The following is a 24,443-nucleotide window of genomic DNA, read 5'->3' on the forward strand; positions in this document are numbered from 1 at the left end:
CTAAATCATTAGGTAACTCCAATTCATAAGTAACCTTATCAATACGTCTCAAAATCTGATATGGACCTATATAACGGGGACTAAGCTTCCCTTTTTTTTTTCTAAACCTCATCACACCCTTTTAGGTGAAATTTTCAAGTAAACCCAATCATCAACATCAAATCAGACTCTCTTCTTCTAACATCGGCATAAGACTTTGTCGACTTTGAGCCATTTGAAGCCTTTTACTAATAAGTCAAACCTTTTCCATAGCCTCATGCACCAACTCGGGGTCTATCAAAGAGACCTCACCAACTTCAAATCAATCAATAAGTGACCTACACCTCCTACCATAAAAAGCCTCATATAGAGCCATTTGGATACTTAAGTGATAACTATTATTATAAGAAAACTTTATTAAAGGAAAATGATCATCCCAATTATCCTTCAAATCAATCACACAAGCTCTTAACATATCTTCCAAAGTCTGAATAGTATGTTCGGCTTGCCCATTGGTCTGAGGATGAAAAGTCGTGCTAAGATTTACTTGAGTACCAAGACCTTTCTTAAAGGACCTCCAAACTCATATGTAAACTAAGTACCTTGATCGGAGATAATGAATAAAGGCACCCCATGCAACCTTACCACATCTCAAATATAAAGCTTGGTGTACTCTTCAACTGAAACAAAAGTCTTTACGGAAAGAAAGTGAGACAATTTCATCATTCGGTCCACAATAATCCAAATCGAGTCAAACTGACGATGAGTATGAGGTAAACCATAAATGAAGTCCATAATCAAATCTTCTCACTTCTACGTAGGAATACAAACATCTTGAGCCAAACCACCGGGTTTTTGAAGCTCAACTTTCATTTATTGACAATTCATACTTTTAGCCATAAATTTCGCAATATACTTCTTCATTCCATTCCACCAATAGAATTTCCGCAAATGACGATACATCTTGGTGGCTCCTAGGTGAATAGAATATCGAGAACTATGAGCTTTTGTCAAAATCTGATATTTCAATTCACCAAGATTCGGAACACATAATCGATCTTGGTACCGAAGGATACCATATCCCCCTTGGGAGAAAGCCTTAATGGATTTTTTTGGAAATCAACTTCTTCAAATCAACTAATACCAAATCAAGATCTTGCTTAGCCTTCACATCCAATATAAGAAACGATTCTGAACAATTACACCGACTTCATTAGAATCAACCAAGCGAACACCCAATCGGGCCAACTTATGAACATCACGAACTAACTCTTTCTTACCATCCTCAACATGAGCAACTCTACCCATCAATAGACGGATAAGAGAAACACTACGGTCCATCTAATTTTCTAGGGCTCGTAGAACCCAAGTTCAAGAACAAAATTTCACTATTCAGGAACCCTTCTACGGAACCCATCTACGATCCATAGAACCAACAAGGACCCGTCTTGTCCACTCGTAGGTTAACTTACTAGGACTTGAAAATTCCAAAACTCAACCCAAGTCCTACAATTTCTCTTCTACGATCCGTATAACTTCCTACAACCCATAGATATGTAACACCCCTGAAAATTTTTCGAACTAAGACTTGAACCATCCGTCGTTGTGAGTAGGATTTTACAAAGGAATTAAAATTTCTTAAGTGTTAAGTTCACTAGATATAGCACCTTGAGTTCGAAAAAGAAACTAAATTGGAAATAGCAAAAATCTGAAATTTTGCAAGTTATGCTTAACTATGAGTTTTTGGTCGACTTCAAACAACCATAACTCCTATCTCAGGATGATTTAGGTGTGCTACTAGGTACCGTAGGAAAGACCTTTGCATTATCTTTCCAACGCCACCGAGTTTGCTAAGTTTCGAGGTCGGATGAGTGAGATATGGCCTTTTGAAGATAGGCTGTCCAGTTAAGGAAAGTTAGCCGAAAATAAAGAGGGGTATTTTGGTCTTTTCCTTACCCAACCAAATTTAATTCGTTTTTAGTAATATTTTAAGGGTCTAATCCTATTAGGTTCAGTTTTATAATCCTAAAATACGCCTAGGGTTTTAGTTGAGAGTTCATGAAGAGAAAAGAAGAAGAGAAAAGAGGAGAGGATCGAAGCGCTCATCGAGATGCTTGAGAGTTGTTGCGGATTGTCACCATGGGATTAAGCCCTAAGAGGTATGTAAGCTTCCATAGTGTTGGGTTCTTTCACCCACATGCCAATCATGATTTATTCAGCGTAATTTCGTTCTTGAAATTTAAGGATTTAAGTTCTTGATGAGTTCTTGACAAGTGTTCTTGAAGTTTCATTAAGTTTTGAAGTAAGATTCTGCTTAGGTCAACTTTAAACGACCATATCTCTTAGAATATTAAGAGTTACGTGAGACATAACCTATCCAATTAAAGGTCATTGAATCTACTTTCCAACCCCACCAGTTTCACGTCAATCCAATATCTGAGTAAAAAGTTATGACTATTTTAGTAACCTATACAGTGCTGTTACGAATTAGCCGACGGGAAAATATTAAAAAGAGTCATTTTTGTCTTTTTACCTCCAAGAAACCATAAATGAAATTATTGACTAATAAAAGGCTCAAAACAATCAGATTTTCATCTTCACTAATGAAAATCATAATTCTTGGCCATAGAGATTTCAAGAAACTAATTCAAAAATCTCAAGAAAGGTTTTCTTGATTGTTTACCTTCAAGCTAGGGTTTCAAGGCTTCTAATCAAGTTCTTCTTCAAGATTCTTCAAGAATCTTGTTCTTCTAGGTATGTAAGGCTATCATAGTGTTGGACTAGTTCATCCTCACTCCCTACATCTACTTTCAGATTAGTAAAAGAGTAATCTAGGATATTTTCCCTAGATTTGAGTATTCTTGAGATAAGTTAATTTTGAGTTCTTGAATTCATATTTCTTTTAAAAGTTCTATTCCTAATTATCGAATAGCTATATTGTTATTGAGATCCTTCATATCATGAATCATAACTCTTGAATTCATAATTCAAATTCAAGAGAGAGTTAAGAGTAGAGTTCAAGGAAGCCTTTGAGTTCAATTGTGAATCCTTTGAGATCAACTATTGATTTGAACTAAGTTTTGAGAAAGTAAGTCAGAGAATGAGAAGAGACACATACATGAGTTTCATAATGTTATGTAGACCTACGAGTCAAGTCGTTCATGCCCATAAATTCCGCATGAACTCCAGAAGTTGAGTATCTTTGAGAGGAGTATTATCTTCAAGTTCTAAGTCTTGAGTATTGAGTTCCTAATCCCCTTTGAGATTATATTTCTAAGCATGGGACTATTACATGTTACCCATAAAGTCTTTGAGTTGAATTGTTCATGCCCATAATTCCGCATGAATCCTATAAGTCGAGCAGTCTTGAGAAGAGAAATATCTTTAAGTCCTTGAGTTGAGTCGTTCATGCTCATAATTCCGCACAAACCCTTTGAGTTGAGCATTCTTGAAATTAGTAGTATCATTGAAGTTCTTGAGTTCCAAGTATTTGAGTTCTATCTATGGTTATTGAAAACCTTGCATTGAGTAGTTCATGTCCATAATTTGGTATGAACCACATTTTAAGAAGTCTTTTACAAACGTTTTAACTTTGTTTTAAGACTTAAGTTTTGAGTTCAGTAAAGAGTAAAGAGTAAAGTTTGAAGTCCTTTTCTTCAAAAGTATATGGGGACTAAGTATTCCCAAAGAGTTTATAAATGTTTTCACATTTAAATAAGAACGGAAACTGAGATTTCCAAAGGGTCTTTGGGCTAGTTTTCAGAAAAGAGTAATAGCTTTCTAAATGAAGCAAGCAGGGAAACTGAGATTTCCAAGATAGCCTTTGAGCAAAGTTTTTGAGCAATTATCTCAAATCAGCAGAAAGAAGTATGTTTTTAAAACATAAGAGCTAGTATATTTTTGGGAGTAGTATTGAGCACCGACATGGGGGAGAGTTCAGACAACTCACAGCCTCCATAAACCATGTAGCCACCATGGGTAGAAAAGGGTCATACTTTTTAGATGAACCTTTTTCTAAATAGACTAGTGGATCCATTAGGCAGTTCAGGTTCTATACCTTTGGCCGGGTATAGGATGCGCTGGCAGCGTGAGGTAGATCGTTGTATCATCACTATAGCTCTTATGTGATGGTTGTCGGTTAGAGAAACTCCCACAGAAGTTATTGTATTTTTATATACATCAGTTTATTGTATTTTTATATACATTTCAGAGTTATGTTGTATCCTTGCATACACACAGATTTGACAGCATGTTTTTAAACAGTTTGTTTCTTTATATTGCACTTGTTTTAAATTGCTTTATATTGAAATGAGTTCAGTCATATTTAGTTGAGTATTCAAAGTTGAGTATCCAGAGTTGAGTATCCAGAGTCGAATATCATATCTTTGAGTCGAATATCATATCCTTGAGTTGAGTATCTAATCTCGGAGTTGAGTATCTTATCCTTGAGTACTTCTGAGTTGAGTAAGTTTGAGTAGTTTTGAGTACCCTTGAGTATTCCTTGAGTTGAGTAAGTTTGAGAAGAGGTAAGTATGTTTCATTTCTATCAAGTTTCAAGCTTATGTTTATGTTTTAGAATTCCTCTTACATGCTCGTACATTCCACGTACTGAGCCATTTGGCCTACATCTTCTCATGATGCAGACACAGGTATTCAAGATCATCAACAGGAGCTTCGTTGATACATCCGAGAGTTCGAGTTAGCTATGGTGAGCCTCCTTGCTTTCGGAGGATTTCATTTACCTTTCAGTTATATCAGTTGTTAGGATGGCGTGGGTCTTGTCCTGACTTCCATCTTTATCAGTTAGAGGTTTCATAGATAGTCAGTATAGTTGAGAAGTCTGTATCATTTATTTTATTAAATGTTTTAAAGACTAAAGTTGTCTTTTTATGGCGAGTTGTATACATTTTATTATACAGAGATTTGTTTGGACTTAAAGTTTGTATTTAAGTTTTATGAACTTTTATTTAAGTTTTTAAGCTTTGTATGGTTGAATCAGTTTTCCGCTTGTAGTCAGCCAGGATGAGGGTTCGCTTGGGGACCAGCAATGGTCTTCGAGTGCCGGCCACGTCCAGGGTGTAGGCTCGGGTCGTGACAAGATAGGACTCGTAGATCACTAGTTTAGCGTCAAAATGGGACTTTTCCCTTATAATTCAACCTTTCAATTTTTGAGGTGTTACAATATCTCCCCCTAAAATGGGACTCAAGATAGTATGAATAGAGTAGGAGAGAAAATAACAACCCAACAAGAATGAAAATCTCATCATAATGCACATAAACAAGGAGAAATCACTACAAGCTAAATTATAAGATAAAAATCGAGTTTTTCATGAACATGCATGCATTTGGAAACATGACAATGACTAAGACACGAGAATATGAATAAATGAACCATGACGAACTAATACCTCAAGTTAGAATAGGGGCTAAGGGAAAAAGATGAGGATACTTGGACATCATATTGGCTTCGGCCTCCCAAGTAGCACCCTCAATTAGTTGATTCTTCCAAAGAGCTTTCATAGAAGCAACTTCTTTATTTCTCAACTTCGGCACTTGACGGTCTAAAATCTCCTCCATCCATTTTTATTTATCAAATTTTGACTTACACACCTATTAAGAAAATAATTATTGGTGCAGTGAGTTTATCATGTTAACTCTACTTATTGTTAGTGTCCCAAATATATTTTATTCACTACATTTTCCAAAGACAATAACTCAATATTAATAAATTGAGGGTATAATATAAAGAGAAAATTGTTTCTCTTTGATTTATAAAAAATGACAAGCAAAAAGGGAAATCAAATGAAATTATATTTGACAAGCAAATAGAGATGAAAAGAGTACTATCTTTATTTCATAACAATTTTATAGATTTTATTAGTCTTTTAGATATTTAACAAAATTTAGAATGCGTCGACTTTGAGATATTAAGTGATGTTTTTATTTGGGGGAGTAAATAGGCGCTGCACTTTTTTTTCCTTAAACATGAATTTTGTCCCACATGATTTTTTCTGATAAGGTTTTTAACGAGACAAAAAATAATGCATATAATTAAGAATAACTATGTAGACTCTTTCTTCTTCCAAAATTTCTTTGTACATGGACATCCAAAGAGGAATGTTATAAATACTCCTTCCGTCCAACATTAATTTTTCACTATGGAGTACTATTTTGAGATGTCTAACAATACTTGTCCATTGTATGAAAACAATGGACAATTTTACCCTTAGTTCCTAATTTACCCTTACCGTTAATTATAGTCATTTTCCTATTACATTTTTCAAGACATTGTAGTTATTAAATTCAAAGAGTGATATAGTAAAATTACCCTTCTATTTATAGTTTCTTAAAAAGTCTGTAAAGCCAATAGTGAAAAAGTATTATTGTTGTGAGGGAAAGATGAAAACGAAAATCTAAAAATAAAGAACATCTAGTTTAACGTGAAAAAATCCATCAGATCGAAGGTAACCACCATGGGATCGACAAAATCTGAATTGCTTCACTATAACAATAAGAGGTTTACAAATATTCTTCCAATGGCTACACAACAAGTTACAAAAGAGAATAAACAATAGCTACACCAACAAAAGATAAATAGAAGGAAACACCACCCAAACCCAGCTATTGTTCGGGACCTAAAACAAGATCTTTCTGACCTCTGAATCTGACCTCCACCATTCAAATCAACCACCAAGATGTCAGGAACATTCAGTCAAAATTTCAGCCCGATCCAACCGTTAGTTAATCAGGAAATGCGATCTGAATGTTGTTGATAGGAGAAAAAGGCTACAGCAAAAGAACACTTTTTCTTATCTCTTCTCTCTTGTTGAAAGCTCTCTCAAACACCTCTCTTATGTCCTAATCTTTCAAAGATAATACTAATGATAAATTGAATAATTATCTCAAGACCCTCCTCTATTTATAGAGTTGTGCTTTTTCTTACAAAGCCAAAACCAACTCCAAATAGAATTAATATTCCAATCATTTTCCTAATAGAATTGGAAACCAAATAAATTGAATAATTCCAATCCTTTTTCAAGTAGGATTAGGCCATGGGCCTTTATCTGGAACATGGGTCATAGCCCAACAAACTCCCCCTCCAGCCAAGGGGCCAAATGGACTTCAAGTGGAGGAACTCTTGTGCAGGATTCATGTATGCCGCACTTCTACAAAACTCATGCTTGTCTAAGATCACCACTTTGTAAGCATATCTAAAGGATTGTCATCTATGTGTATCTTCTGAACCTCAAATAATTTCTCTTCCAGGGCCATTCTAATCCAATGATACTTTTTACTAATATGCTTGGACTTAGAATGAAAGGTAGAGTGCTTGGTGAGATAAATAGCACTTTGATTATCACAAAATAAGACAAACTTTGATTGTTCAAAATCAAGATCTTTGATAAACTCCTTCATCCAAAGCAATTATTTGGCTCCTTCAGTGATGGCAATATATTCAGCTTCTGTGGTAGATAGAGCTATGCACTTATGTAGTCTTGATTGCCAAGAAATAGCTCCCCCTCCAAAAGTGATCAAATAATCAGAAGTGGATTTTGAATTGTCAAGGTTTCCTCCCAAATCAGAGTTTGTGTAGCATACAAGTTGTCTTGCCACTACCAAAGCACAACTCCATATTTGAAGTACCCTTCAAATATCTTAATATCCATTTCACTGCAGCCGAATGTTCTTTTCCAGGATTGGAAAGAAATCTGCTAACGGTGCCAACAACATGTGCAATATTTATTCTAATGCAAACCATAGCATACATCAAACTACCAATCATAGAAGAGTATGGAATACATGACATCTCATTCTTCTCTTCATTAGTAGATGGACTCTGGGTTGTACTCAACTTAAAGTGTTTAGCAAGAGGTGTACTAACCACTTTTGTCTCTTTCATGTTGAACCTCTTGAGTACTTTCTCAATATACTTCTTCTGGGATAGTGATAACTCCTTTTGTCAATCTCGATGAATTTGTATGCCTAAGATCTTCTTTGTTGGCCCCAAGTCCTTCATCGCCAACGATTTGCTCAAGTCCTTATTAAGGACTGCAATTCTAGATTTATTTTTGCCAACAATGAGCATATCATCCACATAAAGTAGTAAGACAATAAAATCATCATCAGAGAACTTCTGAAAGAATATATACACAATGATCTGAAAAAGTTTTCATGTATCCCTAATTTTCAATGACAGATTCAAACTTCAAGTACCACTACCTTGGAGATTGTTTCAAGCCATACAAGCTCTTTCTCAATTTGCAAACATGGTTTCCTTTTCCTTTAACTATGAAGCCTTTAGGTTGCTTGATGTAGATCTCCTCTTCTAAATCACCATGAAGAAAAGCAGTCTTGACATCCATCTGCTAAACCTCTAAATCTAGACTTGCGGCTAAGCCTAGAACCATACGAATAAAGGACATTTTCACAACAGGAGAAAAATTTTCATCATAGTCAATTCCATTTCTTTGACCAAAACCTTTGACAACTAACCTAGCCTTGTATCTAGGTGTAGATGTGTGTTGCTCTTGCTTTAATTTATCCATGTATTTGTTAAAGCTTTCTTACCTTTCAATAACTCCACTAGCTCATATGTGTCATTATCATGAAGTGACTTTATCTCGTCTTCCATGACTTCTACCACCTATCTCTATGAGTATCTAGCATGACTTTATCATAACCTTCAGGTTCTCTCATGTCAATCAAAAGGATATACTCATTAGGAGAATAACGTGTTGAGCTTCGCTTCTCTATAGTGGATCTTCTACAAGAGGTTTCTGGAGCATCCGAAGTGATTATCTCAAGACAAATTGGTTGATGATCAACCACAACATCATCAATAGGAAAATCTATAGGTTCTACACCCTGATCATTATCTGCATCATTATCTTGGGTTCCTTCATATGCAAAAGATGTATCAATAATAGGAACTGGATCAACATCAATTAAGCTCTCATCAATCTGAGAATCTGGTTTCTCAGCCTTGTCAATATCTTCAATAGTTTGATCTTCAAAGAACATAACATCACGACTTCTAATGAGCTTCTTATCCACTGGATCATAAAATTGATATCTAAACTCATCTTGACCATAACCAATGAAGATGCACTGCTTAGTTTTAACATCCAATTTTGACCTCTCATCTTTTGGAACATGCACATAAGCTTTACACCCAAACACTTTCAAGTGATCATAAGAAACATCCTTAGCAAACCAAACTCTATTTGGAACATCACCATCAAAAGCAACAGGAGATAAATTGATAACATAAGCAATAATGTTAAGTTCTTCAGCCTAAAATGAATTTGAAAGTTTAGCCTCTGAAAGCATACATCTAACTCTCTCAACTAAAGTTTTGTTCATCCTTTCTGCTAAGCCATTTAATTGATGAGTCTTTGGAGGAGTTTTCTGATCACGAATTCCTTGCGATTTGCAGTAGTTATTAAAGGGACCAATATACTCACCACCATCATCAGTGCGAATACATTTCAATTTCTTTCCCATTTTTCTTTCAGATAAGGCTTGAAACTCCTTAAACACATAAAGTACTTGATCTTTGGATTTTAAAGGATATACCCAAATCTTACGAGAATGATCATCAATGAAAGTTGCAAAATAAAGTGCACCACCTTTTGACTTCACTTTAAAAAAACCATACAAATCAGAGTGTACTAGCTCTAGTGACTCAGACTTTCTTGAATGAGGATGACTGTGAAAAGAAACTATTTTTTGTTCCCAAATAAGAAATGAACACATCTTTTCACCTCTGCTTTTTTCACACCAGCAAGCAAATTCTTCTTAGCCAAAGAGGTGATCCCTCTCTCGCTCATATGACTAAGCCTTTTGTGCCACAATTTGATAAAGTCACTTTCCATCAAAATTATAGTCACCAAGAATCGATCCTTGTGTCACATATAAATTTGAATGCTTTCTTCCTCGAGCTACAATTAATGAGCCTTTGGTGAGCTTCCATTGGACATTTAACAAGTCATTATGATAGCCATCATCATCTAGTTGTCCTACATAGATCAAATGTATCATTATTGGTTTTCAAACAAACAATGCCAACACCAAACACATTTACCTCACTAGCATTATCCATTTTTAACACCTAGAGTTAACAGAAGTATAAGATAGAAATAAGTCTTTTCTTGGTGTGACATGTGATGTAGGTCCAGAATCTACTATCCAACTTGTATCTTGAGATACAAAATTGATGACATCTCTATCACAAGCGAAGAGAAGATCATCTCGGACAACAACAACAACAACAATGTTTCTGTTATTTTCTTCTTTCTTCCCTTCTTTAAGATCTTGCTTCAACAGTTTGCAAAATCTTCTAATATGTCCTTTCTTTCCACAATGATGGCATATAATATTTTGATTCTTGAATCTTGACTTGATTTTGCTTTTACCTCTACTTGTCGGTCCTTTTGTCTTATCTCTCCCTTGATCTTCTGTATACAAAATATTTGAATGTGAGGATGTACCTTGAGATTTTCTTCTAACTTCTTCATTCAACACACCACCTTTTGCAAATTCCATAGTCACCTTACCACCAGGAGCAGAATTTGTTAAAGAGACACGAAGAGTTTCCCAAGAATTCGGTAGAGTATTAAGAAGCCAAAGTCCTTATATTTCGTCATCAAAATTAACACTGATTCCTGATAGTTGATCAAGAACACCTTGAAAATCATTTATATGATCAAGAATATGACTGTCATCCTTGTATTTAACGGTCATCAATTTCTTTAGAAAGAACAACTTGTTATTGCCAATTTTTAAAGTGTAAAGTGTCTCCAACTTTTCCCACAATGTTTTAGCATTTGTCTCATTCACAATATAGTTGCGAACATTATCTTCAATCCATTGCCTTATATATCCACATAATTGTTGGTGCTCGAAATCTCAATTTTCATCAGTCACAGTCTCAGGTTTATAAGTAGCAAAAACGGGAAGATGCATCTTCTTCACGAACAATAGATCTTTCATCTTGCTTTTCCATATGTTGTAGTTTCTTCCGTTTAAACTTACCATCTTGTTCATATTCCCCTCCATATAGAGAACCTGGCTCTGATACCAATTGTTGTGACGGAAAGATGAAAACAAAAATCTAAAAATAAAAAATACCAAGTTTAACGTGAAAAAATCCTTCAAACCGAAGGTAACCACCACGGGATCGACATGATCCGAATTACTTCACTATAACAATAAGGGGGTTACAAATATTCTTCATGGCTACATAACAAGTGCCAAAAGAGAATAGACAATAGCTACACATACAAAATAAAAAAAGAAGGAAACACCACCCAAACCCAACTATTGTTCGTGATAAAAAACAGGATCTTTCTGACCTTCAAATCCGATCTCACCGTTCAAATCAACCACCAAGATGTCAGGAACACTCAGTACAACTTTTAGTCCGATCCAACGGTTAGTTAATCGGTAAACACGATATGAATGTTGCTGGTCGGAGAAATAGACTGCAACAAAAAAACTATTTTTCTTCTCTCTTCTCTCTTGTTGAAAGCTCTCTCAAAAATTACTATTCCAATCTCTCAAAAAGACAATACTAATGAGCAATTGAATAATTCTCTCAATACCCTCTATTTATAGAATTGTGCTTTACATTACAAAGTCAAAACCAACTTCAAATAAAATTAGTATTCCAATCATTTTTCTAATAGAATTGGAAACCAAATAAAGAGAATAATTTCAATCCTTTTTTTAAGTAGGATTAGGCCATGACCTTTGACTGGAACATGGGACATAATCCAACATTGTTGGGAGTAAATAAGAAATGTGGATGACCTACGGTAAATTCACATGACTTTATATTTTTATTTATGAGTTTGAAGACCTGCAATAAATGCTTAGCAAATTTATTCATATCTTATAATTTCTTTAATATGATATCTTTATTTCATAATAGTTTTATAGATTTTATTAGTTTTTTAGATATTTGACGTGAATCCTTAAGAAAAAAGAAACTGAAGAGTAGATATTAATTTTTTTTTTTATTCGGTGTCCGATATACATATTAGAGCCGTCGAAAAGTTTCACATTAAAGGATAAAATGCTTTCTAATAACAACGACTTCTTGATTAAGAATAAAGGAATAAATATCACTCCACCACAACCCTTATTGGTAGAGCAATATTCATTTACAAAGTACTTGCGATAATGTAATATATTTCCTTGTTCTGCAAAAAAAATAATACAAAGTACTTGTGACATTCACATATTCTTGTGGACATACTATGTTACATCTGTATTTTGTCTTTTGAACATTCGATGCGTCTATCTGAGCCCTTTATTTTCTGTGATAAATAAAAAAAAAGGGGCCCAATGACCATTCTCATTAAAAAAAAAAAAAAAGGATGACGTCTATCTCAACTTGGTAACCGTGAAAAGGGAATATAAGTTTATTTTGGACAAGTAGAATGAGTGTCATCTTGTGTTTGGAAAATAAAAATAATATGGTTGAAAAGTTGTTGTAACAACCCATTTAATTTCTAGCAGGAAAGTTATTTTCCCTCTGTAGATTTTACCAAGTTTGCTTTGATTTAGGAGTAGGAGTTGTTGTGTTGTTTGGTAAAGCAGTTTATTGTGATATTTCAATTATAGTTTGATTGTTATTTGTTTTGTTTTTGTCAAATTACAGAAGATGGAATCGGAATCATCAAAATTGTTGTGTGGGAGCAGTAGCAAAGTGGAGACTACAACCCCTATAACATTTGTTCTTCTACTTAGTACATTTGCTGCTGCTTGTGGTTCTATATCCTATGGATTTGCTGTAAGTACACACACTTTAGCTAATTCTGTAAACACAGACACTTGAATGCCATGTTTTCTTGTAAAAGTCCACCTTCCTTGAGCTCACTTTCTTGTAGAGTACTGGCTTTTCTCATTTAAGCAAAACACCTAAATCCTTCACATGCCCATACTCTATACTGTTCCCTATTGTTAACATGTGTAAAATCTTTCCTCCTTTATTTGCAGTATTAATTGCCACACCATATACAATCTGACCCATTCTAACAAATGTTGAGAGGTGTTGGTGTAATATACCAATAATACAATAAATTACAGTTCAAATAAAATGAACAAAAATGAATAAATAAATATTTAGGCTGAAGCATAGGTATCTCGCTCTCTTTAAGGAGATTCAAGCTCACTCCGGCATAATCTACATCGATCCAGCAGTATGTCTCTTGGCTTGTCCCCTCCAGGATACAACAACCCAACAACGTCGTATAACTCAAACAACTCCGGATTAGTTGAAGAGTCCAAAGCTCCACAAGAAAAACACCTTCCTTCAATATATATATAAATATTCTCTTTTGTATATAGTGAATATAGTTGAAGACTTAGAATATTATTCTTTGTCTCAACTCTCTCTTTCACTACAACACTAATCTCAATGTAAACATAGTAAAATACTACTTATCTTTTTCACTCTATATTTTCTTGTACTTCTCTTGTTTTTTCTTATATCACAACACAAAGGAAGACCACACTATTTATAGGTGATGAATTCTTCCTTGCAATGAATAGGAAGATAGTGGGTAGTAAATTTGCCAAATGAATGGCTCAAATGTTACATAAGTTACAACTTAAAGATAGAATAATGGATGAAATGAAGAGTTGGTGATTACATAAGTTATTAAAAACTAATGACCACTTTCTTCCACAATTGATGAGAGTAAAGAGGCACAAATGTAATGTTCATCAATAGACATAACATGATATATAATGTGACATATAATATATTCTTATTAATATTAAAATGGCACACCAACAAGAGGCATTATCCCGAGATCTGAAACCACATTTTTAATTAACATGGATAATTTAAGTTTATAGGCTCTAGCAGGTTTATGTAGACATTGATGAGTATTTTGTGATATGAATCAACAAATGATTCTGCTTCTAACACGGCAAATTATTTGTTTTGTACTTGTAGGTCGGATATTCATCTCCAGCTGAAGCGGGGATCATGGATGATCTGGGCTTGTCTCTTGCAAATGTATGCAGCTTTTATATTGTTTTCAACTAGGAAAAACTTGCACTCTCTGTGTCGTACACCTGTTGACTCTTTCTTTAATATTGCGAGGGAAACAAGTATCATATGGATCAAATAGTAATTATTACATTACTCTTCTCTCTTCCATCCTATTTCATACCCCTTCCTTATAAATAGACAAATTTAGATATGTATATGTAAAATCACGGGTATGTGCCTTAGTTGGAGAAAGATTTGTTTTTTTCTTATGGGTTATTGTTGGAAATAGATACACTCATTGATGGGTTGACTAGTAACTTGCTTCATTCATGAAGTAAGTTACAACTCCACTAAATAACTCCCTATAGTAAAAGAAGAAGAGTTTCTTGAATGGAGTGGGAGTTATAGGATAAGGGGTGATGTAACTCTTGAATGAATAAGAGTTACAAGTCCTAACCTTGTCCTATAAAAGGGAGGACTTGGGGTCATCCAAGAACAACACAAGAAAAGAGTTCCTTAGATAAAGAGTGTAGTTGTTGTGAAAAACAATACAAGACTCCATAGTGATCTTGTAAGAAACCGCTTAGGCAATTGGTGGTGATAACACTTGATCCTATAACAAGAGGTATGTATAATTCCGCATAAATCTCCGAGTTTAAATCCTTCAGTTATGACTAACCTCGAAAATGTGTTTGCAACAAAAAGTATTATGTCCTCTTTTAGCAAAGGAAAGGGAAAGAGGTAAATAGGGTTGTGATCATCAATGAAACCAACCACGATTGTACCAATTGCAGTGTAGGTTCAAGGTTGAAAAATGTTCAACCGACCATAGAGTTCCACTTGTGAGCCATTGTTTTATTGCGACTTCATATGCATGTTTTCAACTACTGGTAGTCTGTTAATGAATGTATGGAGCTCTATATTGCATTTTTTATATGCTATAAATCATGAACATGATTCTGAGGCACAACCCCAGAGAAAGTTTCTAGAAGCACCGTATTAAGATTCGCATTTCCGATGTTGCAGCTATCGGATTTAGTGTCATCAAGTAAACCAACTTGAGTTTTTTCAAACATTTTCAATGATGCCCACATAGTATTTAATATTATTTTTTATCAATGGTGAATTTAACCTGTAAATTAGTTCTTACACCCCACTGTCTAATATTCTTATCTTCCAACCACATTCTGAAGTATTCAGCATTCAGTTCAATACTGACACTTGGAGGAGCCATTGGTGCACTAATCAGTGGCAGAGTAGCAGAGTCTATTGGCCGAAGAGTTGTATGTTATTTGCTTTTCTTGGATACTCTCTGGCTTCCAAAATATTATGCTTGTTAAGTTGCATTCCTCATTGCAGACAATGTGGCTGTTAGAGTTATGTTTTATCATAGGGTGGCTTTCCATAATATTTGCCAAGGTGTGTGCCAAACATTATACTTTTCTTAAATTTAGCAGTTATGACTAAAGGAATCTATTAATTCTCACATGATAACGCAGACCTTTCTAAACTCCTAGTACATGTTCATCCTAATTTATGGAGAATTGATGCATGTATTCCTCATTTGTACACTCACTAAACAATTCCAATTATTATTTCGTTGGTACAATCTTAAAGATTGGTTATCATAAGTCAGAGACTATATTTTTGTCTAAGGGAAGGTAGTTTCAAGATTTATAATATGTTTGGCTACTTAATTAAAGAATATTTGGTGGCTCAATGCTGGAAGATTATTGATGGGAATTGGAGCTGGACTTCATTGCTATGTGGTAAACTTTGTAAATTTCCCAACGGATTTCTCATGTTCCTCTTTGATTAGAACATAATGAAATTTCCATTATAATTAAAGCAGGCACCAATATATGTAGCAGAAATAACGCCTAAGAATATCCGAGGTGGATCTACAGCTGCTGTTACGGTAAAATAAAATAATGCATAGCTGGGTGTTACTGAATTCAAACCTTTTTTATGTGGTGAAATAGATTGCTGAATTTGCAGTTTACTGTGTCTTGTGCCTTTTCCGTGATGTTCTTTGCTGGGAACTTCTTCACTTGGCGCAAGTTGGCTGTAATTGGTAACATGCAGTGTGATATATAGGATAAAATATGCCAATTTATTTTTATGTGGTTTGAGGATATTGCTTACTTATGGCTTGCAATTGGTTAATTTTCAGGAGCTATTCCTTGCTTCATTCATGTGGTCTGCATTTTCTTCATTCCAGAATCCCCAAGGTGGTTGGTGAGTCTCTACAAGATTTTTTCATTTCCTTTAGCTAACCCAAGGGGGTACTTGAGGATGCTTTCTTTTAAGCACTGTAGGCAAAGATTGGTAAAGGAAAGGAGGTAGAGGCATCTTTACGATGTCTAAGAGGCGATAACTATGATGTTTCTCAAGAAGCTGATGAAATCAAAGTAACAACTCAACTATTTCTGTTAGCATAGCCATCAGTTGTTTTTTTTTATCCTGTGTTTTTGCTTTGTTTTCTTCAAGGACTACACAGAGACCAGTCAGAAGCTAACTGAGTTCAGATTTCTGGATTTATTCAACCCAAAATATGCTCATTCACTTATTGTAAGAAGCAGATAAAGAAGTATGTTCTATATATTACTTGCCATAACTTCTTACTTGTATTTGTATGCTACAATTTTTAGGTCGGAGTTGGTTTAATGCTTCTGGTACAATTTGGGGGGACAGATGGAATTTCATCTTTTGCTGGTTCAATATTCAAAGCTGCTGGTTAGTCCTGATTGACAAATGTTGTTGTAAATAATAATAGTGTGTTTGAAGGAGCTAAAAATCCTAATTTACGATGCAATGACAAGGCTGTTCAACTGGTTTTTCTTCTACAATGATGGCTATGATCCAGGTTTATCACTCTTCCTAGAGTAACTTGAACAAGTCGGTCCTTCATGAGACGGTTCAAATAATGAGAATCTTGTTTCAGCTTCCTTTTGCTGCTAGTAGCGTACTATTGATGGATAATACTGGACGCCGCCCACTTCTGATGGTACACATTAAACTATTTTTCCGACCTTCATAGCATAGCTGGATTGGGAGGTCAGCACTTAAATTCTTGCAGGTTACAGCAACTGGAGCATGCTTAGGAAGCTTTCTGGTAGGGTTGGGGTTTCTGTTTCAGGTATTGCCAAGTGATATCTGAATTCATGTACTACTGGAGTTGTAACTTTATCTTAAAAGACTTGCATATATGAGCAGGACTATCAACAGTCAAAAGAGCTTACTGCCACATTGGTGTTCACCGGGATACTGGTACATGAATTTGCTCCTTTCCTATTTTTGGTTTAAAATGTTGTTGCTTTTTGCGTTCCCTAGTAACATATTCTAACTTAGACTAGCTCATATCCATGCTCAATATTGATCACAGAAAATTTATAATGCTGCTCTACTTCATGTTTTTAGCAAAGATGTGGGTTAGGCTTGCTTGTCAAAATATAAAGGGAAAAGGATCAAAAATATCCCTCAACTTTGTTTTATTGGTTGATTATTCCCTTACCGTTACTAACTTCATCATTTGTGCCCCTCAATTGGATAAAAAAACCCCAAATCAATTAAAATTATCCAATTTTAACTCGATCCGACCCACCTAATAATATAACCCATTTTTGTTCATTTGTTCATCTTCTATTGGGCGTTTTTGGGTCTGTTGGCGGGAGGAGGAAGAGGTCTGGCCATCTGGGTTTTGTGGTCAGTTTTTGGGGGTTTTTAGTGGTTCCGGTGGTGAATGGGGCGGCTGTTCGGAGGCGTTTTGGTTACTATTGTTCACCTGAGCTTCGAGCTCAAGGCTGTTTGTTCCTGGTGGCTGATTCAATTTGATATTTTTTTCAACTTAAATCAGGTATATTCTGCATGTTTCTCTGCTGGCATGGGTGGTACACCATGGGTTATCATGTCAGAGGTATTTATCAAGCATTTATTTTAGCAATGAGTTGACATAGATCAATTAGAAATTGACTTTGTCTTCATTCATTCAGATATTTCCTATTAACATTAAGGGACAAGGTGGAACTTTAGTGACATTAGCTAATTGGTTTAGCTCCTGGATTGTGACTTATTCTTTCAACTTCATCTTTCAATGGAGTTCAGCAGGTAATTCACTCTTCTCTCTTCCTCAACTTGCTTCTCTTATTATATTTGATAAAACTCAATTAATTTAACTTGTCAGGTGTATTCTTTGTATTTGCAATTTTTTGTGCTTCAATTGTTTTCTTTGTTGCAAAACTCGTACCTGAGACAAAGGGACGAACATTAGAAGAAATTCAAGCATCAATGACATTATTACAATGATGAAATGTATCATCTATATCACACATTGCTACTGCCCATTTGGTTTCTTCAAATTTGTACTCCTTTATTTGTCTTGTCAATACTCTCTCAATTATTTATTGTTTGTTCGACTTGCCCATTGTCTAGTCAAACACTATATCATCTATTAAACACGTCCTAGATTTACACCATTTTTAATAACTAGTTTTGATGAACATGTGTTGCATGTTAATATCAGATCACATACTACATTATTTTTTCTAAATAATGTCAATATTATTAAATAAAAAATTAATCAAATAATTATAAATGAAATTATAAAGTATAAGTTCCTATGAATAATGGATGTGTACTTTCTTATATTACCAATTGCGTGCATATTAAATTTGTGAAATCAATATCAAAAAACATCTATATTTATTTATGGGTTGAACCCATCGATGACCCCTTAAAGTTGGCACTAAATTTCACTTAGACACCTCAACTGAATTTTGTTCATTTTAGACACCTTATGTAGAGTCTCTGTGTCATTTTGACTTTTTTTTGTTTTTACTATCACCCAAATATATAAGTGTGTGTAATACACTCCCAGATGACGTGTCAAAATGATGAATCAAACAAAGACAAGTAGATATAAAAAAATAAATTTCAAATAATGACTTTTGAGTAGAAAAAATGGCCACAAATTTGATGACATGAGTCATTTTAAACTCAAACAATAATTTTTTTAAAAGAAAAAATCATCACCCCATGCCCAACCCAATCGTCTTCTTCACCCCCACCCAACCCAGTGTTCCTCTCCACCCCCACCCCAACCGCTTCCCCACAATCCACCAAATCTTCCCCTCCACCCCATCCACCCAACCGCTCCTCCACCCCACCAGCGATCAGATCGTCCTCTCCACCCCACCCACTCCTACCTCAACCCCTTTTCCACCCATATCAATTTTTCAAGAAACACTTTCAAAAGAATTTAATTACTTTGAAAGATTTATTATACAAAAGTACGATTTTTCCTTCTTTACTTCTAAAAATTAGTTATTAGTTAACAATGGAAGATTTTTTTTTTCGAATTCTCGTGAGTGCAAATGATTCAAATACATGAAAATGAAATACGATTATTATTTTGTAACTCTTGAAATTTAAACTTTTAGGAAATCTTGTGGGCTGAAATTTACTTTGTTATTTGTGGCATCACTAAATCTATTTTACCATAGAAAAAATTCAAGTTTGGGAAATGGTAGCTAGAAAATGGAGAAAAAGAAGAGAACATTTATAAAAATTAGTGAAATAAGGCTTTCACACGCAGTAAGTGTGTATCACACTCACTATGTCATGTAAGCAAAGAGTGGCAAAATGGTATAACGAAAACCTACATAAGATGTCTAAAATGAACAAAGCTCAGTTAAGATGTCTAAGAATAATTTTGTGCCAATTTTAAGGGTCCCTTGATGGGTTTAGCCTTATCTATAATATAAAAATCAGATATAGATAAGGAGATGTGACACCTCACAATGGCCTTTAGTTACATTTATCTATTTTTCCCTCTCTTTTTTTTTCTTCCTTATTTATCATTTTAATATTAATTGTGATCTGTAAAAAAAAATCACTCTTAAAAGCTCTAGATGACACTCTTAATTGTGCCTTCTCCTTCATCTCCTATAATTCATTGCTTAGTTATTGTTGAACTTCTTACTTTTAATATAACATGAATAAATATACAACAACAACAATAATAGTGAAATAATGTAAATATAAAATTAGAAGATATACTAAATTGGTGTTTTTAATTGAGGTACTAGAGTAATTTAACATTTATTTTAGGGGTGTTCAAATTCCACAAAACTTCAAACCCACTCAAAAACTGTAAATCATACTTGAGTTTTTTTAAGAAGAGAAGAATAGAAAACTTAGAAAAATTGTGTCACGACCCGAGTCTACACCCTGGATATGACCGACACTTACGAACCAATGATGGTCCCCAAGCGAACCCTCATCCTGGTTGACTACAAGCAGAAGACTAACTCAAACATACATAAGCTTAAAGCTAAATTAAATTCATTAAACTCAAATACTCAACTTTAAAAAGTCTGAAAAATACTCAAAAGAAGTAAATCTAGAAAACTCCTCAACTCTGTCTATCTATGAAGCCTCTATTACTCAAGAAGGATGTCAGGACAAGACCCACAACAACTTAAGACAACTGACTAAAAATTAAATATGGAGACCTCTGGAATACAAAGAGACTCACCAAATCTAACTGGAGTGTAGAGTGATCTCAACAAAGCGTATGTTGATAATCCTTAACACATGTATCTGCATCATAAAAGGATGCAGATAGAATGACATCAGTACATGGAATGTACGAGTATGTAATATAGCTGAGTAAATAAATAACTGAACTGATAAGACTGCAATAGATAAACTCAATTGAATGTAACGGATTAAAGGAATGAAATCATTTAAAACTTTACAAAAACACTTACTCATCTGTGAACCTCAACATAATAAGTGATATAATAAAAATACACTTTTAACTCTATTTGGGAGATTTTCTGACCGACAACTATCACTATGACCTATGTGATGATACATCGTCTCGTTCATGCTACCAAAACTGTCTTATACCTTGCCGGAGTATAAGACATCCTCAACTAAGTGGATCCACTAAGCTATGCTTAAAAAGCAATAAGGAGTCATCTAAAGGATGACCCTTTACCCATGTTGGCCAACATGGTTTATGAGGATTTTGAGTTGTCTGAACTCATCTTCATATCGGTGTTCAATACTACTCTCAATAATATATACGCATGATCATATATTTAACAACATAACTCTTTCTCTGATTTGAGATAATTTCTCAAACTACCCTCTTAAAAGAGGTAACTGCTCTTGAAATATCTTTTAAACTCATAACTCATTTAGAAATCTCAGTTTCTCTTTTATCAATGTAAAAATTGATACCTCTAGGAATACATAGTCCCCTTATACTCTTACTCAAGTCCTACTTGAAACTCTTTCTCAAAAACATATCAAAATCATATTCTAATATGATCATTGATGACTCAAAAAGTCATACTGCATAAAAATTAATGGTATATCTAGATACCATACTGCTCATACATTGATGACATACTCGATTGTCATACTAATCATGTTTTAGAAACTCTTTTCTCAAAACACAGTTTAAGAACTCATATGTTGGCTTTAAAAAGCATTCTCAAAATTTATAACTCAAATCATAGAGTTCATGTGGAATTATGGACATGAACGACTCAACTCAGAGATCTTACTAGAAAATAGGGAAACTCAGTACTCAGAACTCAGAACTCAAGACTCAAGAATTGAAAACTCATAACTCAACGATATTTCTCCTCTAAAAAATACACAATTTATAGGGTTCATGATGAAATATAGACATGAACGAACAACTCAAGAATTTTAATGCATAACATATATCAATTCAATAAATAGTAATATAATTTCAAAAAGAAACTGGAACTCAAGAACTCAAATCTACTTATCTAAAAAATACTCAAATCTAGGAATAGAATCCTAGATTACTCTTTTACTGATTTGAAAGTAGATGTATAGTGTGAAGACGAACTAGTCCAACACTATGATAGCCTTACATACCTGGAAGAACAAGGTTCTTGAAGAATCTTGAAGAATATCTTGATTAAAAGCCTTGAAACCCTAGCTTGAAGGGAAATAATCAAGAAAACCTTTCTTGAGATTTCTTGAATTAGTTTCTTGAAACTCTATGGCCAAGAATTATGATTTTCATTAGTTATTCATAATTGTATGGAGGAATTTGAGTTGAAAAGAATGGAATTCTTGGAGAAAGACTTACCTTGAAGAAGAATCTTGAAAAAGATTGAAAGAATCTTAATGGAGTCTTCTACTTTGATTTTTCCTAAGGGTTTTGCCTTAGGGTTTGAAAGAGAAAAGAATGATGGATTAAAAGATGAAAATCTGATTGTTTTGGGTCTTTAATTAGTCAAGAAATTCGTTTAGGATTTTCTTAGAGGTAAAAAGATAAAAACGACCATTTTTAATGTTTTCCCGTTGGCTAATTCGTCACAACACTGTATCAAGTTACTAAAATGGTCATAACTTTTTACTCAAACCTCGGATTGATGCGAAATTGGTGGCGTTGGAAAGAAGATTCAAATACCTTTAATTTGATAGGTTATGGGCCATGTAACTCTTTATATTCTAAGAGATATGGTTGTTTGAAGTTGACCTAAGTAGAATCTTACATCAAAACTTAATTGGTAAGGAAGCTTTCAACTCAAATTTGTGCTAGGAGATTCTAGTGACCTTAATTGATATCCAAAATCATTCCCACACTAAATAATTTACCTTAACATCTAAGAAAAATTAAGAGTCACTCAGTACGACGCAATTCAAGAATGGTTTGGGCCTAACTTAGAAATTTTCGGGGTGTTACAACTTGTAATTTAAAAATGTGAGGAAACCCTTTAATTTATAACCAACAAAGGATAGTACCAACATGTACTTATTGTGTCTTATCAGAAGAGTTACAACCCTTTGTAAAGTTCACAAATCATTGGAAAGGTCACAACTCTTAGAAAAGTCACAACCCTTTGAAAAGTCACAACTCATTGGAAATGTCACTACCACTCGAAATAAAATAAATTAGGTGTTTTAAGTTGGGGTATTATAGTAATTTAACATTCAAGTTAGGGAGTTCTTAAAATACTCCTAAGGTACTGCAAAAGATTAAACACAAGTCAATATAAAATCTAAAACTGCTAGACGTTATTTTACTTACAAATTACCAATAATACACCATCTCAAAATTTTTAAATATAAGTGTTTTGTATGTCTTGAAATATGAACATGAGAGAATAAATAAAATTGACACATTTTAATAACATTTGTCAAAACATTGTCTATACACATAAAAATTAGGGAAAAGAATGTTAGACACCCAATTTTTGCCTAACATTTTCAAAATTCACAACTTTTAAGTTTTATTTATTTAATAGTTCAAAATACATTTTTGATAATTTTAAATAAGTTTATCGATAACTATCCTTATTTGTCAAAATTTAAGATTTTTTATCAGTTAATTTTAATTACATTATTTTCGTCACAGCCGATTGAATACGTTCAAATATTTATTCATTTTGATTAAATTGTTAGTTCTGTAAATTGCATTTTTTACATGTCATTAGTTATGTTCATTACATTTTTTAATAGTCATTTTATTTGTTACATTTGTTAATATTCATTTTGATATTTTGCATAGTTTAGAAATTCATTCGAATATGAATAAGATTTCATATACGGATATTTTATTAGCTAGTGGTTTTGGCTCATGGTTTAAAATAGTGGTATTGTAATATATGTGGTTTTTGATTTTCTATTTAAGCTATTTCTTAGTGATTAAGCATGAGTGGTGAAATATTTTTAGATTAGTTTTGGGAATTTTCAAATTTTTATTCATAAAGGGTTCCACTATTCATTCATTTTTCGGCTGCCACCACCCCGAAATTCGGCAAAGCTCCGACAATACAAAACCCCGACCCAAAAACCCAAGTTTCCTTCCCCTCTCCCTTTGTTAGCTGCCAGCAGGAACAATAATAGCAACCAACAACTCCAAACAACTCCACCAGAACTCCACCGGCGAAACACCACTCCACCAATAATCAAAACCATCAAGAAACCACCAAAACCTCACCCAAACCTTCATTTTCAGCTCACCCACACCAGAAACAACCCCAAATAGCACAGAAACAACGAACTCCGGCCAAAACTCTATCCAACGTCTCCCTCGTCTTCTCCGACAGTTGCTAGCAACTGCAAAACCAAACAAAACCACCATTTATTCCAGCGATCACCACACAGACCAGTGGCGGAGGGAGGATTTTCATCAAGGGGGTTCAAAAAAAATTAATCACATAAATAATATCCACAAATAAACGGGTCGAATCGGATATAAACGGGTCGGATTAAACGGTCGAATCAAGAAGAAAAGGGTTTTTTAATATTTGACTTTATAATTAGGGATTAAACTAATAAATCCTAAATTCCCAATCAGCATTTTAATTTTTTGGAACTAAACATCGTTTCCTGATTGCATTATTTTTTTAAAAAATAAAATTAAAATGCCTAAAATATAAGCTGATAAAAAAAAATGCCTCTG

General features: G+C 34.1%; 1 protein-coding gene and 1 pseudogene across 2 annotated transcripts; one reads left to right on the top strand and one right to left on the bottom strand.

The window, feature by feature from the left end:
• Nucleotides 1-8,342, bottom strand: part of LOC125828749 (uncharacterized) — a 43,042-nt pseudogene extending 34,700 nt beyond the window's left edge.
• A 4,149-nt stretch (nucleotides 8,343-12,491) lies between these two features.
• Nucleotides 12,492-18,293, top strand: LOC125828752 (sugar transporter ERD6-like 5). 2 transcript variants are annotated; one of them, XM_049508080.1, is made up of 18 exons: nucleotides 12,492-12,775; nucleotides 13,946-14,008; nucleotides 15,178-15,267; nucleotides 15,344-15,403; nucleotides 15,688-15,753; nucleotides 15,837-15,902; nucleotides 15,983-16,058; nucleotides 16,158-16,222; nucleotides 16,303-16,395; nucleotides 16,475-16,555; nucleotides 16,636-16,720; nucleotides 16,807-16,850; nucleotides 16,929-16,991; nucleotides 17,064-17,123; nucleotides 17,201-17,254; nucleotides 17,841-17,900; nucleotides 17,977-18,091; nucleotides 18,168-18,293. In XM_049508080.1, the coding sequence occupies exons 1-18, from the start codon at nucleotides 12,647-12,649 to the stop codon at nucleotides 18,287-18,289; spliced, it is 1,392 nt and encodes a 463-aa protein (XP_049364037.1). In that variant the 5' UTR covers nucleotides 12,492-12,646; the 3' UTR covers nucleotides 18,290-18,293. The 2 variants fall into 2 exon arrangements, with proteins under 2 accessions (XP_049364037.1, XP_049364038.1); XM_049508081.1 differs by lacking the exon at nucleotides 17,841-17,900.
• Nucleotides 18,294-24,443: the final 6,150 nt, after the last annotated feature.

This window comes from Solanum verrucosum, unplaced genomic scaffold (assembly GCF_900185275.1).
Source record: "Solanum verrucosum unplaced genomic scaffold, falcon-dt-bn FXZP01000021.1, whole genome shotgun sequence".
In the NCBI taxonomy this organism is placed as follows: Eukaryota; Viridiplantae; Streptophyta; class Magnoliopsida; order Solanales; family Solanaceae; genus Solanum; species Solanum verrucosum.

Excerpts from the sequence above, each read along its gene's own strand:
- LOC125828752 (XM_049508080.1), top strand. The coding sequence starts at position 12,647 with ATGGAATCGGAATCATCAAAATTGTTGTGTGGGAGCAGTAGCAAAGTG. Across the intron at positions 16,059-16,157 it reads GCGCAAGTTGGCTGTAATTG|GAGCTATTCCTTGCTTCATT; the intron begins GTAACATGCAGT and ends GTTAATTTTCAG. Across the intron at positions 16,992-17,063 it reads GACGCCGCCCACTTCTGATG|GTTACAGCAACTGGAGCATG; the intron begins GTACACATTAAA and ends AAATTCTTGCAG.